Here is an 18,276-nt window from a genome sequence, read left to right on the forward strand (position 1 = left end):
ACAGAAAATTATCTCCAGGAAAGAAAAGCCAGGGCAGACAAGCAAGGAAAGAAGGCTGAGAAAAGTGGAGGGAGGGGGCCAAGGAAAAACAAAAAAAGTTACAGTCACTTTCAAATTTTCTAAATTGGTCAACAGAAAGACTCTAGGCAAGGAAGGGGTTGGAAGGGTAGAAAGAGAAAAAAGTGGAGATAATACATTAAACAGAGTCTCACAGAGAGGCACAGATAATAACAGCACAATGCCACAACCGTGCTTTCTGATGACAGTGTCATATTGACACAATATTGCAAAACAAGTATTGAAGTGCAATGTGAGGACATCACACTGATAATTGTGTGGCTCTCTGAAACTCATTTTATTTATAAAGCAGCTCTCCAGCTCTTCCAGGGTGAGTAAAGATATACAGTACAACACTATGATGTCTATCAAAGGAATTCCTGAATGGAAGTAAATATTAATGTTAATACCTGGATGACATACTGTAAATTCATAGTGTTCCTTTTACCTATGAACTAAAATACTGCTTCAGACAAAAATAATTTCAGTTCAATTTTTTTAAAGCAAAATAATTTGGTAGGAAAACTATTTTACTACCAGAATTTACATTAAACAACTAAGGACCACATCCTTCACCTCTGTGCAAAAACCAAGCCCATGGACATTATGCAAGGGCTTTGTCAAGGTTCCTTCCCCACTCTGAACTGGTGGGGACCTGCATGAAAATCTCCTAAGCTTACTTTTACCAGCTTAGGTTAAAACTTCTCCAAGGTACAAACTATTTTACCCTTCGCCCTTGGACTTCCACTGCCACCACCAAACGTTTATCTGGGTTTATTTATTAGGAAAGCGTTGTTTGGAAATGTCTTTCCCCCCAAAATCCTCCCAACCCTTGCACCCCACTTCCTGGGGAAGGTTTGGTAAAAATCCTCACCAATTTGCATAGGTGACCACAGACCCAAACCCTTGGATCTTAAGAACAATGAAAAAGCATTCAATTTCTGAAAAGAAGGATTTTAATTGAAGTAAAAAGTAAAAAAGAATCACCTCTGTAAAATCAGGATGGTTTTTAGGGTAATTAGATTCAAAACATAGAGAATCCCTCTAGGCAAAACCTTAAGTTACAAAAAGACACAGAGACAGGAATATCCATTCTATTCAGCACAGCTTAATTTCTCAGCCATTTAAAGAAATCATAATCTAACGCATATCTAGCTAGATTACTTACTAAGTTCTAAGACTCCATTCCTGTTCTGTCCCCGGCAAAAGCATCACACAGACAGACACACACTCTTTGTTTTTCTCCCTCCTCCCAGCTTTTGAAAGTATCTTGTCTCCTCATGGGTCATTTTGGTCAGGTGCCAGCGAGGTTATCCTAGCTTCTTAACCCTTTACAGGTGAAAGGATTTTTCCTCTGGCCAGGAGGGATTTTAAAGGTGTTTACCCTTCCCTTTATATTTATGACAGGCTCTCCAGAGGGACATGCAGAGATACACGTGTTGGGGAAATGAATGGAATTGTCTCCTCTTGGTCTTGGAGTATCAGTAAAGCAACTGATTTCAGAGTAGCAGCCGTGTTAGTCTGTATTCGCAAAAAGAAAAGGAGTACTTGTGGCACCTTAGAGACTAAGAAATTTATTTGAGCATAAGCTTTCGTGAGCTACAGCTCACTTCATCGGATGCATTCAGTGGAAAATAGATGGGGAGATTTATATATACAGAGAACATGAAACAATGGGTGTTACCATACACACTGTAACGAGAGTGATCAGGTAAGGTGAGCTTTACCAGCAGGAGAGCAGCGGGAAAAAACTTTTTGTAGTGATAATCAAGGTGGGCCATTTCTAGCAGTTGACAAGAATGTCTGAGGAACGGTGGGGGTGGGGGGGAATAAACATGGGGAAATAGTTTTACTTTGTATAATGACTCATCCACTCCCGGTCTCTATTCAAGCCTAAGTTAATTGTATCCAGTTTGCAAATTAATTCCAATTCAGCAGTCTCTCGTTGGAGTCTATTTTTGAAGTCTTTTTGTTGTAATATTGCGACTTTTAGGTCTGTAATTGAGTGACCAGAGAGACTGAAGTGATCTCCGACTGGTTTATGAATGTTATAATTCTTGACATCTGATTTGTGTCCATTTATTCTTTTACGTAGAGACTGTCCAGTTTGACCAATGTCCATGGCAGAGGGGCATTGCTGGCACATGATAGCATATATCACATTGGTAAGATGTGCAGGTGAAGAAGGCTCTGATAGTGTGGCTGATGTGATTAGGCCCTATGATGGTGTCCCCTGAATAGATATGTGGACACAGTTGGCAAGGGGCTTTGTTGCAAGGATAGGTTCCTGGGTTAGTGGTTCTGTTGTGTGGTATGTGGTTGCTGGTGAGTATTTGCTTCAGGTTGGGGGGCTGTCAGTAAGCAAGGACTGTCCTGCCTCCCAAGATCTGTGAGAGTGATGGGTCGTCCTTCAGGATAGGTTGTAGATCCTTGATGATGCTCATCTTAAGTGATCACTCTCCTTACAGTGTGTATGATAACAGAGTATAGAGTTCTCTGTGTATATAAATCTCCCCACTGTATTTTCCACTGAATGCACCCGATGAAGTGAGCTGTAGCTCACGAAAGCTTATGCTCTAATAAATTTCTTAGTCTCTAAGGTGCCATAAGTACTCCTTTTCTTTTTAGTAAAGCAACTGTGTCCTAGCACGGCCTCCCAGCTCCAGTAGCATCTGCAACTCCAACATATTTCTTCACTGAGCGGTTTTGGGTGGTAAGCAGATCCACAGTCCAGGCTGTTTACACCCTCAAAATTCCCCTCAGCTTTGCTGTTGAGACAGCCACTCAAATCTAGAGACAGCCATTCAGCCTTCCCTCTCTACACCCTGTTATCCCTATTATTCAGTGGTTCTTCTGTGTCTCAGGCACATTGCCTGCGGATGGGAAGGGAAAGGAAATCACCCTGAACATTTGGTTTTGTTTTATGAACAGAACATAATACAACTGCAGTGTGACAGAGAGCATGAGTAACCAGACTGCAGTACACTGCTGTTGCCCTTAACTATTCAGTAAGTATTTAACAATATACATTTGTCAGAATACCTTCTACAGCTAAAGATCATGAGCTAAACAGTGAATGCCAATTTAGTGGTAACTGGTGACCCTATCAAATAAGCGTATTAGCAGTTTCTTGCCTTTTTCTTTATATGCACAGATTTACTCCAATGCATAATCTCATTTTAAAGGTGCTAAACTGCCCAAAGGACAAATAATCAAGCAGTTGTGATATGACAGATATTATTACACCTGAATTTTTTCAATTGCTAATATTATGCAAATCCAAACAGAGATCGCAGATTTTTAGTCTTAGATGCCTCCGAACAAGAACTGAAAGCCCTTTTTGTACATGCATTTTAAAAAATATTTTATTTCCCACTATTTTTAAACCCTCTTTTGACATTTAAAATGAATTTTCTATTTGTGCTAATTTTATCTGTTTATGTTTAACAAATATGGGAAAAATTTCTGCTCTCAGATCTATACCAATCCATATGTCAGATCTCAACTCTGATATTCTGCTCTCTTCTAGTACTACAGAGCTTCACCTTCTTCTCTCCTTTCATGCGTTCCTCCCGGACACATCCAAAAACAGCACAATATCATAGATGAGATTCAACTTGCACACTGGAGCAGAATTCTGTCAAATGATATTTTTCTTCAGACAGAAATTGAAATGAACATAACCAACTTGGGTTTACCTCCTAACATGGCATTTAATGAAAAGAAATTAAAATGTCACAAATTCAAAACCATTATCTGTTTATACAATATACAGTGTTGACTGTGGAACTCATTGCCACATAAAGTTGTTGAGTCCAAGAACTTAGAAAGATTCAAAAAAGGGACTCGATGTTTAAATGTATAACAAGAATACAACAGCTAATGCTAATACAACTTTTGGAAGAGAACTTTAACCCCATGATTCAGGGCTTAAGTCAATTTTTAACTTTTAGAGATGATGAAAGCAGATTATCCCACATCTGTCTACAACTGGGTTCTTAAATCTTCTGCTGAAGCATCTACTACTGGCCACTGTCAGAGACAGGATACTGGACTAGATGGATCTTGGATCCACCTCAGTCTGGCAATTTCTGTGTTCCTTGTTTGTACAACAGCATCAATAACAAAGGTATCACAGTTGTGCGAATAGCGTTTGTTAAGGCACTGGACTAGGACTCGGGAGATCTGCGTTTGATCCCTGGCTCTCCCTTTGTGATCTTGGGCACATAACTCAGTCTCTCTGTACTTCATTTCTTCACCGGAACGATAAACTTTGAGGTCCCCAAACATTTAAGTGATGGGGGTCACCATACCTAGATAGATTGTTAAGTACTACAGTTGCAAAAAACAAAACACATGTCTGACTGAGACATTCTATGCACCTGATGTTATTATTGGGGATGTGGTGCTTTTTTGTAGCTGGATAGATTTCTCAATAGAGAATTTTAGAAAGAACACAGGGTTGGATCCAAAACCCATTGACGTTAATGGGAGTCTTTCAATTGACCTCAGTGAGCTTTGGATGAGGCTCATAAGTATCTAAAATAATGAACAATGATTCTCATGAGGTTATAACAAATGCAACATAGTCCAGCTGCTAGGCCTGACCTATGTGGATAGTGTCACTCTGAAACATATTCCTGTAACAATATTAAAAGCATTCATTTCCATGGCAGCTTGAAAACAAATGCAGCTGTCAAATGAAATACTGGGTAGCTTATGTATTTTCCTACCGGGAATGTTTATTTTTATTTATAGACTGACAAAACAGTGTAATGAAGTATTGACGCTTGAAGAAGAAACACTTATTACACAATGTTAAGCCAGTATATTAAATTTAGCACGTTAGATATATAAAATAACTCAGACATATATCCATAGAAAATCTCTTCAGAAACGAGAAGTTAAATAGTTAACTTATTGCTTATTTTAAGTCACATCATTTTAACACAAGCAAACATTTCACGCTTGATTTATGTTGCTTTGGTTGTCATATATTGAGGCCTGAAAAGTTTATAAAGGTACGTAAATCACCCGGTGGAGTCAAAAAGCTATTTGTGTGTGTAAGTCTATCACTGATATTTCATATGGCTATAATTATGTTTTATGGACTTAGGATCAACAGCATTTTTAAAGAGTTAGTCACTTTAACCTCCTCAGGTTATTTATGCCATTAAAAAGGGAAATCAAACATTACAGTTAGCGTTTATGTTTTTCTCAATCTCATTCAGTATTTCTTTACCAGGTAGACTCCTTTTCTGCAAATACTACGCTTGAAAAAGAATTATTTAGAACTTTTCTTTGATTCTCGTAATTTTTATTTTAAAAAGTTAGTCTACTGGGTAATTCGATTAACCTTGTTTGAGTGTTATTTCTGGGTTTTGGTTTTTTTTCCTTTTTCCCATTCTGATCACATCTCCGAAACATGTTCATTTCCAGGGTCACTTCTTAAGGGGAATCTGGCAGGCCTTTTCAAACCCAGCCATCTCTTAATTCACTCACGAGTCAACAAATGGATTTATTTGAAATTAAATGTTCTTCTTTTTTTGTCAGTTACTCAACTCTCTTCCCAGCCTGCACCCAGTGAAAAATCATCTTCCTTGCTTTAGAACTAGTTACTTGTGACTTTACCATTTTCTCCAAAGTACATTTAAACAATTCAGAAGAGCATCACTGCACAGTGGTTTGGTTTGGTTTTTTTTTACTATTTACCTATCCTCATTTTATGGAGTTGTTGTTGTTTTGTGTGCTGAACTACAACAAAGCAACAACATGAGAATCTAACCAACAGCAGAGACAAATCTAATTTTTAGTAAACTCTTTGGTGTTCAGCTAGATATTTCTATAAAGTAATGTGAGGAAATTTAACTGACACCACCAAAAAATTTAGTCAATACCAGTTAAATGAGCTCCATAGGTGGAACAAATGTAAGATGATTATTATATGCAAATTTTTCAAGGCAATCATTTAAATTTTCTAATATACTTGAGAAACTGTCTCTGTGTTATCAAAGCGTACAATATGCAGCTGCAATAAATTAGGCAGAGGTAAAGCTCAACCAGTGGAATTGTGTTTTCCTTCACCGAGCATTTACTTGGCTGTGCATAGCGTACTAGAGAATTGATTACACCTATAAATACCATCACTGCTATATTCCATGTCTGCAGGTTGGGAGTAGCCAAAGATAAGGTGTTCACAATGTAGATTAAAACACTGCACAATTTAACATATAGAATGTTAAAAATGAAGCAACTATGTCTTTGCATACAGGATACAAGGACTGAAAGTCCTCTTTAATTTTAAACCCAATTCAATATACAAGATCTATCAAAGCTTACTAAAGGCAATTTTTATTTTCATTTAAATTGTCCCACTTAAATACGTAATCAATTATATTACTGACATCACTAATACATGGTGGCCAGCTGTGTAGAATAAACTGAAAATCTGCCTTAATTCCAAGAAACAGCTTGGATAGGTATTGAGAGGTAGCCAGTGAAAAAAATCCTCTGATGGATAATCAGTGACTCCTGTTGTTTTAGCACTTGGGAAACTAGACAAACCCTATAGAGCCAATCATCGTGGATAGCCTAATTCACTCACAACAGGGAAGCACACTACATGATCAGATCTTTGCAAAACGGTCGGTCAAAGACAGCTACAACTAAAACCTTGTCATTTATACTACCATGCCCATCTACAAGCAATGACATTTTGAGTTTCCAGTAACACAAATACCTGAAATTCAGTTATTGTCTGTCAATGACTTCCAAGAAAAAAATGTTTAGTTTACAAGTAAAAAGTTGGATTTTCTAACTGCCATTCTGCATACTCACTCTGGGAAGAGAAAGCCAAGCTCTGTTCTTTCTGGCTCGTGTGTTATCAGCATCACTAAAGATTTGGCAAATGAAAACGAGTTATCCATTATGCTGATAATGTGAGCGCCAGACAAGAAACCATCTCACACTCCCTAATAGTTGTGCTGTTAGGAGTAAAAAAGTAGCAACAATTTTTGTCAAAAAGTAAGTAGATAAGACTTGGCATACACACAAGGAGCAGATGTGTTGAGTAAGAAGTCTCCCTCTTGCTATATATGACCTTGTCTAGCTTTTAACGCTTCATGTTATTGAATTACTGCAAATGAACACTGAAAAAGGATGATTATTACATGAATTTAAAGCTATTAATTTAATTGACAAGAAGTGGTAAAACTGTTACATTAGCATTTAATATTTAATGAGTTTAATTTGTTAAAGAGCTCCTTACCTTCTATTGCTGAAAGTAGAACACGAGAATGGTCATATGCAATTACATTTGCATATCTATTCTTTGGTTTGTTTACTTCCAGATTAGAATGCTCCCATGTAAACTGTTGGCCAGGGTCAATTGACTTTAAAAAAAATGAAAAAATATTAGCTTAAAAGCACAAGATAACATGAATAGTAAAGACTGCAAACAGTACGCTCCCAGTTTTACTTTTTCTTTATAAAAAGTCCACACAACCAGAGATTATTCATATAGCACTGCATGACACAAAGCATTTAGCCACAGCCTAAAAAGTACTGCACTCGATCATACTGACACCTATTGACAGTTACATTTAGGCATCTTCCTTATATAGCCTCTCATTTGTTCTTATACGAAAGAGAAAAACAGGAGAAACTCTCTTTCTACATGGAAGGAGGGACAGAGAGTATGAAATAATAAGGACACATAAAAATGGAAATCTAGTACTCATCTAGGGATAGCTAATCATGCTTTCTGAGATTTTAGCCATGTTTTGAATTGTAAACTATAGAAATACCTTTTATTCATTAGTTTTCAAGTCACATACGGATTAAAAAAAGATTCTGATAGGTTTCAGATCCACCTGTGTTTTGCAAACATTTTTGCACATATACTAGATTTTGCTATAGAAAGAAATGGATTTAAAAATTTTTACTTGTATCATGGTAGCACCCAAGGCACCAGCTGAGACTGGGGACCCCTTTGTGTTAGGTCCTGTATAATACACATATTGGGGGCCGTAGGGGAATATGGTAGTAAAACAGATTCTTATTCTCAAAATATCTTATAAGCTTATAGATAGTTATACACAGGGCCATTCCTAGCTATTCTGAGGCCCTGCGGGGGTGTTGTGCCTCTGCAGAGGGGGGTCGGGACTAGCTTGGGGGGCCGGGGGGAATCGCCCCCCAGAACTCACCAGTGCGTGGCTGAGGCCGGGTCGCTGCACTTCCCGCCGCCGGTGAGTGCAGGCCCAGCTCTGCTGCAGGCCTATGGGGAGTGGGGGGTGGGGCTGGGGTGGAGCAGGGGCGGGGGCTTTGGGGAAGGGGTGGAGTGGGGGTGGGACAGGGTTGAAGCGGGGGCAGGGCTGTGGGGCAGAGGCTGGAGCAGCATGCAGCTGCTTAGGGCACCAGGAAATTTGGTGCCCCAAATTTCCTGGTGCCCTACACAGCTGCGTACTTTGCATATGGGTAGGGACAGCCCTGGTTATACAGCCTGCCTGAAGATAAGAAAAATGTCAAACTGATTCTCATTGTCAGACTATTTTAACTAGAACAATTGTGGAAAGATAAATTGGGAACACTGGAGTAAGTCGATAAATCTCCCTTTGTTATATAGGTATCATTCATATATCTACATTCTAGATATTTGGCATCTCTCACTGTAGTTAATGAGATAAATATTGTTCCCCTCTGTATATTTTATTGTCAAAAAGGTGAAGTTCAGCTAGACTGTAAAATACAAAGCTGCATGGAAACTGTTGTAAAAGCTTCTTAGCTGCCCTGAAGAGGTATTGAACAAGTTACAATTGTCACCAGTCTAGGACAGATCCTTGAATTCACTTTGTTGTAAAATCCAGCCTGTTTACTGACACTAACTTCTACACCAGTAATTAAGAGCAAGGATTTTAAAGGTCTATAAGATAGATAACTACTGGGAATTGGGAGTTAGGTGCCTCAGTGCTTCTGAAAATCCCACTAGGAACTATCTGCATCTTTTGGTGCCTAAATATCTTTAAAAAATCTGGCCCTTCTACAGTTCCAAGATGAATAATGCTGGAATTAGGGTTGAATAAGAATCAAGAGATCAATGAAACAATTAAGGCCACTATCATTTATTCTCCTGGATGATACGTAGAAAGAAAATTTGATCTAGTTACAACGAAAGAGCCAAGAAATACTGCAGTATGTCAAAGAAATTTAGGGGTTAAATTACAATTTCTGCATGTGAAGACTTAACACTGCATTAGGATTTAAGACTTAAAACCAATTAACTCTGAGCTAAGTAATCATTACAGATGTCATTGAGAAGGGGCCAAATGCATGAAGATTTCTAGTTACACAAGTTTAACTGTTCGTGGTGTAAGATATTCTAAGGAGCTACTGATCTTGCAGATGTTCAGCCCCTTCTTCAGAAATTATTATTCCTCTTTAACCCTTATTTAATTGTTTCCCTTAGGCTATGGTTCAACTAGAGATGTGTCAAACTGCCCAAACTAAATTAGAGTAATTAGACTGAATCTACCAATTCAAGGATACTGTTAATCCTTTCTCATCTAATGTTTTTTTTCATCTGGCGACTTCATTTATAACATGACACGCCATCTACAGTGCCATTGGGGGAGAAAAAAAAAGAATTCTCTTGATTCCTCTTCACAAACTGTAGCCTGCTGCATCCTGTCACATTGGGTTACAATGCAACATAAGGGAAACTGAGGTTAAAAGATGAGGCTGACTCCATGCTTGATATATCCCAAACTTACACCAGTTTCTTATAGATCAAGTATCAATTAAAGAGAAGCAGTGCTTTGTCCTATCTGAATTGCCTTTGACTTTGTACTTTCCCATTAGTATCTATAATTCAGTTAGATTAAATTCTTGGCTCTAAGAAGTGTATCTAGCATAAACGAGTTTGTCAGAGTGAAAACAGAAATTTTAGGAAATAAATGTGACTGGGGAGAGTAAAGTAAAATGAAACAACAACAGTATAATTTAAAAAATGTCAGTGTTAATCCAAACTGTATAATTTATTACATCTCCAATCTGGATAAATAAAAGGTCAGGAAATCCCAGTGTCATTGATTAGCAAATAATAGATTACTTATTACTGCTTACCTGAATGGACTTGGCACAGAAAAACCAACTGGTATAAAGGAATCCCTTGTTCACTGGAGTTCCAATTCTTCAAGGGAAATTCAGCCCTCTCAACTATCAACACCCACCTCTCTTTTTGGAGGCAATGAAACGGATGCTATGAAAAGCATTCTGTGTTCCCTCTGTGACACTACCCAGTGCAGTTGTTATATAGTATAGAGCAACTGATATGGTTAATAATTATAGAGGTATCTCGGCACTACTATGCTCTTACGTTCAGGGGGCAACTCTCCCCTGAATGATTCGTGAACTAACTCCATTCCCCACAGGGAATAACCTTAAAAGGGCAGCTACTGGCAGTCAAAAGAAGGTAGTCCACCCATCAGTGGTATGAAATATTCCAACAAACAGGGGACCCTCTTCATTCCATCAACCATGTTGGCAAGATAGCCAGGGAATTACAAACCAAACAAATAAACTGGGCCCTTCAAATATATTCCCCAGCCATGATCATAAAGGGAAACATCTATAGTTTTCTGACTATTGAATGGAAAGGGCAAAAACGTTTAGTGACCTACATACTATGGTCCATGAGAAGAAGAAAGGTCTGTTTTAGGAGCTTTCAGACTGCCTGTTGGAGCTGTAACTTGATGGCATGGAAAATAGTGTGGGTTGTTTACTAGGCTCACTGCTTTGCTGCTTGTCTTGAAGCTTAAGGTCAGCACCTCTCTATGGCTTTGCCTTGAGATACTGTAGATGCACTCCGTCCAGTGGAGGCTTTTTTGACCTCAAGATCAACCTAGAGGGGACTAGCTCTCCATCATTAGTGCCCATGAGACTTCTGAAATTACTCACCACATGGGTTTGACAGGGGACAGAGTTTGATTTTGCTCTACTGGAGCACAGCTGCTATGAGAAATATAACAGCCTATATTTTGAAGGGAGGTTTAGTAAGACAGGAAAAAGGCTGATACAAAGTTCAATCTCAGAAACAACAAGATTTTGGTTATTTTGTTCAGAGAATTGTGGCAATGGAAAGAGATTTAAAAAGAACATATTTTACAAGCACACTAACTTCTTTTAAAGTAGCCTACTAACCACATATGTTTTCACAGAACCCAGTGGTATACTAGCTAACTAAATTCTGAATACGTACAAATGTTTTCCTGTTTTGAAATGTTTTTATTTCGGTTGGGGAGCAGCCAATGCCACCAACTTTGCTTGAGAGGCTCTGCAGATCACACCGAGATAATGACAAGACCCAATGAACTTTCTCAGTTTAGACGTATATTTTACATTTGATGATAAACAAATGGGCAAATATAAATAATGGCTAGATTGTGGTTTTATTGCCTGACCTGTGTAAGGGGTGGTACATAGCTAGGAACTATGATTCCATCCATGCTTCCACCGTATTCCATGGCAGAAGTTATACAATACTGGCAGTAGCTTACTACCCACCTCCCACCACCTGCTCAGCTGTACTGGCTGGTGCACTGGGAGACAGAATCTAGATTCCACGCCCATCTGAATGGGAGAGAAATACCTAGTGGGCGTACTGAACCTGCTTATCCCTATCTGACTGGACCCCAGATCCTGTAAGGCTATGCAGGAGTGTTGGGTTGGGTTGCCTTACTCTCCCTTTCTCACCTATGTGGCCACACTCAGTGGTCTATGATTTGGCTCTTAAAAATCTTGCCAGCCAAGTTGTAAGTTAAGATTCTGATATCCAGATGAACTGGACAGCACTCATGTCAGGGTGTGTGTCCAAAGATGATTTAAAGTTACTCTCTCTATTGACGGGATTGCGATGTTAACTCTGTGCATGGCTGGTCCCCCACTGGCAGAGTGCTCTTAGTTGTGCAAATGACCACGAGAAGCTCAAGCTGCAGTAGGAGATCTGACCAGAGCGGAGTGTCTCAGCTACACTCCCCTTCTTCTGGACAGTTTTTCTTGCTATGCTGACAGCAGGGATGTGGAATGAGATCAGAAAGCCTACACCAACTCTACATCACCAGAGAATCACCTTTGTACTAAGGATGAGCTTCCCTGCGCTGGTTACAACAGCCTTAGGCCTAGTTTATGCTGGTAATGCAGTGCAAACTGGTCTTCTACAATGGAGAATCTGGTCCCTAGTTTTTTTGTTTGTTTTTTACAGAAAATATTTTTATTTATGGGATACTTGTTAAATAAATCAACCTGGTCTGTCTGGGTTTATTCCTTGGATTATTATTTTTGTTTGGTGAGTCTAAAGAATGCCTGAACTTCATGTTTAGCAATCAAATGGAAGATGTAGTTGAAGCACTAAACAGAAACAATTTTTAAAAACATACAATTACTGTATAGTATTGTCTTGACAAAAGGAAAGAAGTTTGGAGCCACAATACTTTTCTTAGTTGACACAAGGAATCTTAACAGATTGGACATAACAGTCAGTCCTGGGACCTGAATCTCCCTTTCTCTGTACCTCATGTAGTGATTTATACCAATGCAAAGTGAGAGTAATACTCTTCTATTCTTATTTTGCAGCCTTTTGCTGTCTCTTTGCATTGGTCTGGATGACTACATAAGGTGCAGGGCAAAGGATAATTGGGCCCCTGTACATCAGTCCCACAAGAGATTTTCTATCCTGCAGAGTGAATTCTATGAATATTATTAAGTTTCTGTAAAATACCAACACTCCCTTCCTGCAGGTCACATAGCATTTTAAGACTCCAAGACTGTACCCTTTGTACTAAATCATATACAAGGATGTGGTGAGTTAGGAACGGAGGTCAGTCTTCACTCATTTCCACTGGCCATTGTCAATTTGCTGGTAACATTATTATAATACTAGTATACAAGGGAGTGGAGAAGAAATCCTCTTTGCAGGCTGCCTTTAGAAGAAGTTGTCTGACAAGCCTTAGAGACTCTCTAAATTGCTACTTATTATTATTCTTTATTATCTGTATTTCAGTAGCACCTAAAGGTCCTAATCAGGATAGGGAATCCATAGTGCCAGTTACTGTAGAAACAAATAAAAGGACACAGTTCCTGCCATGAAGAGCTCACAGGTTCAGTGTCAGGGAGTGAAGTCCTCACAGAACACAGACTAAACAGATTCTTGTTTAAAATTCACCCCTTCCTGCAGCTTTGGCTGTATTCTGGAGATCTAGGAATGTGAGGTAAGTAACAAAGACATGAGGCAAGACCACACCACAAAAAGTTCATCCAAACTTCTCCTCAGACTAGTTTAGTTCCAGGGCTTCTCCTTCCCTCTTGCTTTCTCAAGCCCCAATTTAGGATAGTGCAAAAGGACCTGCCAAATTTAAAGGAATACTTGAATCCCATTGCTCATGCTTACACCTAAGCACGTGCTTAAGTGCTTTCCTGAACAGGGTTCTTTTCATGAATCAGGGTTTAATTTCAGAGACTGACTCATTCTTTTCTCTTCCTGAGTCAGTTCTAATATGATCCACTGTGTTTGGCTACAAGGGAGAGTCAGTAGAATAGCTCAGAATCTTCATGTAGGAACCTTAAACTAGCAACTTATCATATCTGGATATTAGCAGTTACAGTTTCAAATGGAAGGGTTTTTTTGAATGACTTGTAACTAAAATTTGACCAATTTTCTTCTAATGTTGTAGATGGAATCTTCTTTGACTTCAGAGTAAGTCCTGCAATTTTCAGGCCCAAACTATTTTCATAGCCAAAGTATTAAGAGGCCAAAAGCAGAGTTCACAATAGACTCTGGCAGGTCCAACTGTGGAACTAAGCTTGGATGCACAATAACTTTAGACAGACAGACCAACTGACAGATGAATGACAACATAGCATCCAACTGAATGTCAGTGAGTCTCTAAGGCATATTCTTCTAGGATATTACAAGATTACTTTCTGTCATTTGGAGAGGGTGTTAGGTAGATGGGTAAAGCATCTGCGTTTTTACCTCAGAGTAAAAAGATACATTATTCAGTAGGTGGAGAAAGTGTAATATATTCCTCAGCATGAAATGATCCAGAACTTTTCTGGGACTCAAGGACAAAACCCAAGAGAACACATGGGATTTATTAGCTGAGTGTCCTTCAACCCTTTGCTTTCAGACTACAATGTAGAATAATTGTGAGCTATTTTTTTCTGTTTTGAATTGACCAATACAGTGATTTGTCTTTCCTACTGACACACTTTTGTGTGAAAAGAAAAGGAGTACTTGTGGCACCTTAGAGACTAACCAATTTATTTGAGCATAAGTTTCGTGAGCTACAGCTCACTTCAGCATCCGATGGAGTGAGCTGTAGCTCACGAAAGCTTATGCTCAAATAAATTGGTTAGTCTCTAAGGTGCCACAAGTACTCCTTTTCTTTTTGCAAATACAGACTAACACAGCTGTTACTCTGAAACTTTTGTGTGACTTAATTATGAAGAAGACCTTAACAAATTAAAGTTTTAGTGAGGAGTGAGAGGTTGAAGAGACGAAATTCATGACCGTCCCCCCCCCTTCTTTTAAGATTTGTGAATTGTGAGGAAAAAACGAATAAGGTTTTATTTTTTCCCAGAGCATAAAAAGCTCTAGCATGTATTTTCTAGCATGTATTTTATTAACTCCCTATTTTATTTATGATCTGCCACCTATACGCTGACATAGCACTAGTTTTGTTTATTTTTAGGGGCTCCACATTCCCCAGTAATTAATAAAGCATTCCAGTGTCATGGCTTGGTCTTCCACAGCCCACACCATTCTTTTTTATGTCAGCAGCTGCAAAGAGAAATTCTTCTGTGTCTCAATAACTCAAGTCACAATCTGCTTCTAAAGATCCTGGTTTAGTATTATCTCAGCTACCCCACGACAGCATATTTCATCCCCTGGGAGAAGATGGGCAGTGAAATTTTGGTTCAGTTGGTTCTGATTCTTTATCTCTGTTGCTATTTAATTGATCAAAGATGAAGAAAGGCAAGATGGACAGTTGTGTTTTTTGTGTTTGTTTTTTGCCAGACAAAGTTATATTTTTGCAGCACAAGTTTCCCCATATGATCTGATTAGGAATTCATCTACACATATTGACTTAGAAAAGGGCTATCAATTTGCACCATCACTGTTCTCAGAGACACAATTTTTGTCCTTCTGTTTTTGAAGAAATGAAGGAGCCTGATGCACCAAGTTTGTACCTTACACCTCCTGGTTTTCCACATTTAAAAAAATAAAATTTCTTATCCTATTAGATGGCAAAAAAACTAATATAAACATAAAACTTGACCCAGTGATTTTCAGCTCATAGTTCTAATATCAAGATAATCATTGTCAGTTCAAGACAAAAAGGAACAGTTTACAAATATGTCTCAGGATGTGGGTTCTGAACTTTAAGTAAATAAATACATTTAATTAATTGATCAAATGAGGAGTAGGGCATGCCCGCTTTATTTGTGACTGGCCAGACAGAATTAGTAGCTCAATGTATTTAGTCTTTTGCATGGCTCACATGAAAATAGAAGCTTGCTATTCAGCACTTCACTGGCTCAGAATGAAGGAATGATGTATTGTATTGGCTCTACTCATCTAATTGCAGGAGACACACTGTCTGATCTTTTTTTGGCTGTACCTATGGTGCAAAAGTACACTGGAAATTACTTTAAAATCTAAGATGTCACTTATATTTTTCTTTTCATACTTGACAAGTAAACTAGAAACCCGCAGAGTAAACTGACAAACACTACTAGTTGTGAGACTAAATTATAGGTTTCCTTCCCCATCCCCACCCTGCTTTCCTCCCCTCCCCCAGACGTTTTTTTCCCTCTCTCTCATTCTAAATGGCAACTCTTTAAAAAATTTTAACACGTAACAAGTTTGAGACACATTTTTGGACACTTGATTGCATTCGGAGGACATTGATATGAATGTGCATGGGCTCTTTACGTGTTCGTTGTGAAAAAGGAGTTCAGCATTTTATTATGCCTATTTGACAATGGGAATTTATAAACTATTAAATAACACTTAATATACAAAGCTTATTTTCAACTGTTCAATTCCTTCCTTCCCCTCCCCCAATCACTCCCCAATGCTTTAGTGATCTAAATCTGCTTAACAATATGAAAAAAAATCAAACAACAGATGTCTTTGTCGGCCATTCACCAGTTGTATAGCAGGATGTGTTCATTACTGCAGCATATTATACTCCCTGTGCACTTCTTTATGATGTAGGGCCAGATGGCTTAATCCATTGATTAATATTTAGCTGTACATATGGATATAGTTAACACAATTTCTGTCAAATCCAGGTAAATAGACCTTAACTGTAATTTACTTTTCCCTTCCCATTCGCCACCCCTCAGCTGCCCCACCCACCCACAAAAAATGTTTTAGAGAGAGAAAGCTAATTTACATTTCTTGGGACTGAACAGCCATGCGGGAACAAAGGGTAGAGTGGTATTGGCAGACATCTCAGAAGCGTGAAAGACCAATAACTCATGAATAACAAGTCAGCACTAACAGTTTTAATGAGTGCTCTAATGGTTTAATGGATGGCACTTTAATAGGATTTCTAGTAGATTCATTTGGAAAGCTTGTCTTCAATAAAGCTGTCATTAACAAAGAACTGGATATCTTCACAGCATAGCTGTGTAGTACTGAGGCTTTGTACACATGAAATAACAATATCTGTAATACTGTTATTACCATCCCATGCTTTGACTAATCTTTTAGCTATTGTGTTATAAATGGTTTTCTGCTGGAAATGGGTCTGCTCTGCTATTGTGAAAAGACTTGAGCAGTGTTTACAACAGAAAGGCACCATCCACTAAACAAGTTTGTCACTGGAAGCTGGTATAATGGAAAGCGGCTGTTGGAATCATTTTAAACTGGGAAAACAAAACCTGCTTATTTTGCTGCTTGTGAAGTAATCCACTAAGCTACTTATAAGGGGGAAAATCCTGTCCCCCATCAGTGAGAGCTCTCCTTACAACACACTGAGGTGCAGTTCTGCTAAGTGGTTGAACAGTGACAGGATGCCAGACCTCGGGGAGGAAGTTCACACTCATCAGGGTGTCATGGAGCTATGCTCCACTCAGGCTCTCTATGCCACCAAATCAGGAGAGGGGCAAGACTGGGGAATCTGTGACTCTTCAGAGCCTACATGGTTTGGGGCATCCAGGAGCTGAAGAGGCTTCATGGTTGTCTCCCTGCAAAATTTCCCAGCACACAGCTTGGGTGCTGTATACCGGAATGACATTAAATCATCAAAAGCACAAAGGATTCGAGAAAAACTAGTGATTAAAGAACAAAATATGGAAAGAAGGGTGAAAAACAGAAGTCTCGATACACATCAAGACAAATAGATGATGCAAAATTAGAGAAAGTAGTCAACTGCCCATAAAAATGAACAATTTGACCCTCTTTCACCAATGTCAGTGATTGAAATGAGAAATTCATACAATATCTGATGAATCTATAATAAGATGCTCATATATTATGCAGAAAACTTGCTAATAGAATGAGATTTACATACCGCATTAGCAAAACATGAATGCTAAATGCACGAACATTAATACCTTATCAGGGCAACTTGACAATGGAATTAGACTTTCCTAACACATTGGGGCTTGCACTTTAAATAGTAAAGGCTGCTATTATTGAGAGACTTGGGTCCTGACCCTCCCCCCATTCTTTTGCACACACAATGTGAATTTGGGTTATACGAGGAATGCAGGGCTGGGCCCAAAATGCACAGCTGGACACTGAACAGTCACGTTGATGAATTCCTACTGAATGGCTTTAAGCATTACACCTAATCTCATAGCTAAACATTATCAAGAAAAAATAAATAGATGATGGCTGTTTCAATAGCAATAAAGTCAGAGAATCTATCCGTAGCCCGAAACACTCCTGAAGCAAAGCTTTAACCATTCTCTGTCCCTCCCCATCCACAAGTCTACACTGTCAAAAAACGGTGTGTTCTTAACCTGGGTTAGTTAATCTGAGTTAGCATATCAGTGAAGACATAGCAACTCAGCTTTTAACTCAGAATAGCAGCTCAAGTTAACACCGGTGCAGGAGCCTGGGGTTGAGCTCTCTCCGCTCAGCAGAGAGCATCTTCACCAAACACGTTACAGATTCGCAGCTGCATAAGTGTAGCTGTGCCAATGTAGCGC

General features: G+C 38.8%; 1 protein-coding gene across 10 annotated transcripts in view; it reads right to left on the bottom strand.

The window, feature by feature from the left end:
* The window catches only part of PTPRD (protein tyrosine phosphatase receptor type D), a 2,140,771-nt gene that overhangs the window by 65,160 nt on the left and 2,057,335 nt on the right, over window positions 1-18,276 (bottom strand). For all 10 annotated transcript variants that reach the window (XM_043546218.1, XM_043546214.1, XM_043546216.1 and 7 more), the window contains one exon: window positions 7,325-7,448. In XM_043546218.1, the coding sequence (XP_043402153.1) occupies window positions 7,325-7,448 (124 nt within the window). The remainder of the gene's footprint in view (window positions 1-7,324; window positions 7,449-18,276) is intronic.

Source organism: Chelonia mydas, chromosome 5 (genome assembly GCF_015237465.2).
Source record: "Chelonia mydas isolate rCheMyd1 chromosome 5, rCheMyd1.pri.v2, whole genome shotgun sequence".
Lineage (NCBI taxonomy): Eukaryota > Metazoa > Chordata > Testudines > Cheloniidae > Chelonia > Chelonia mydas.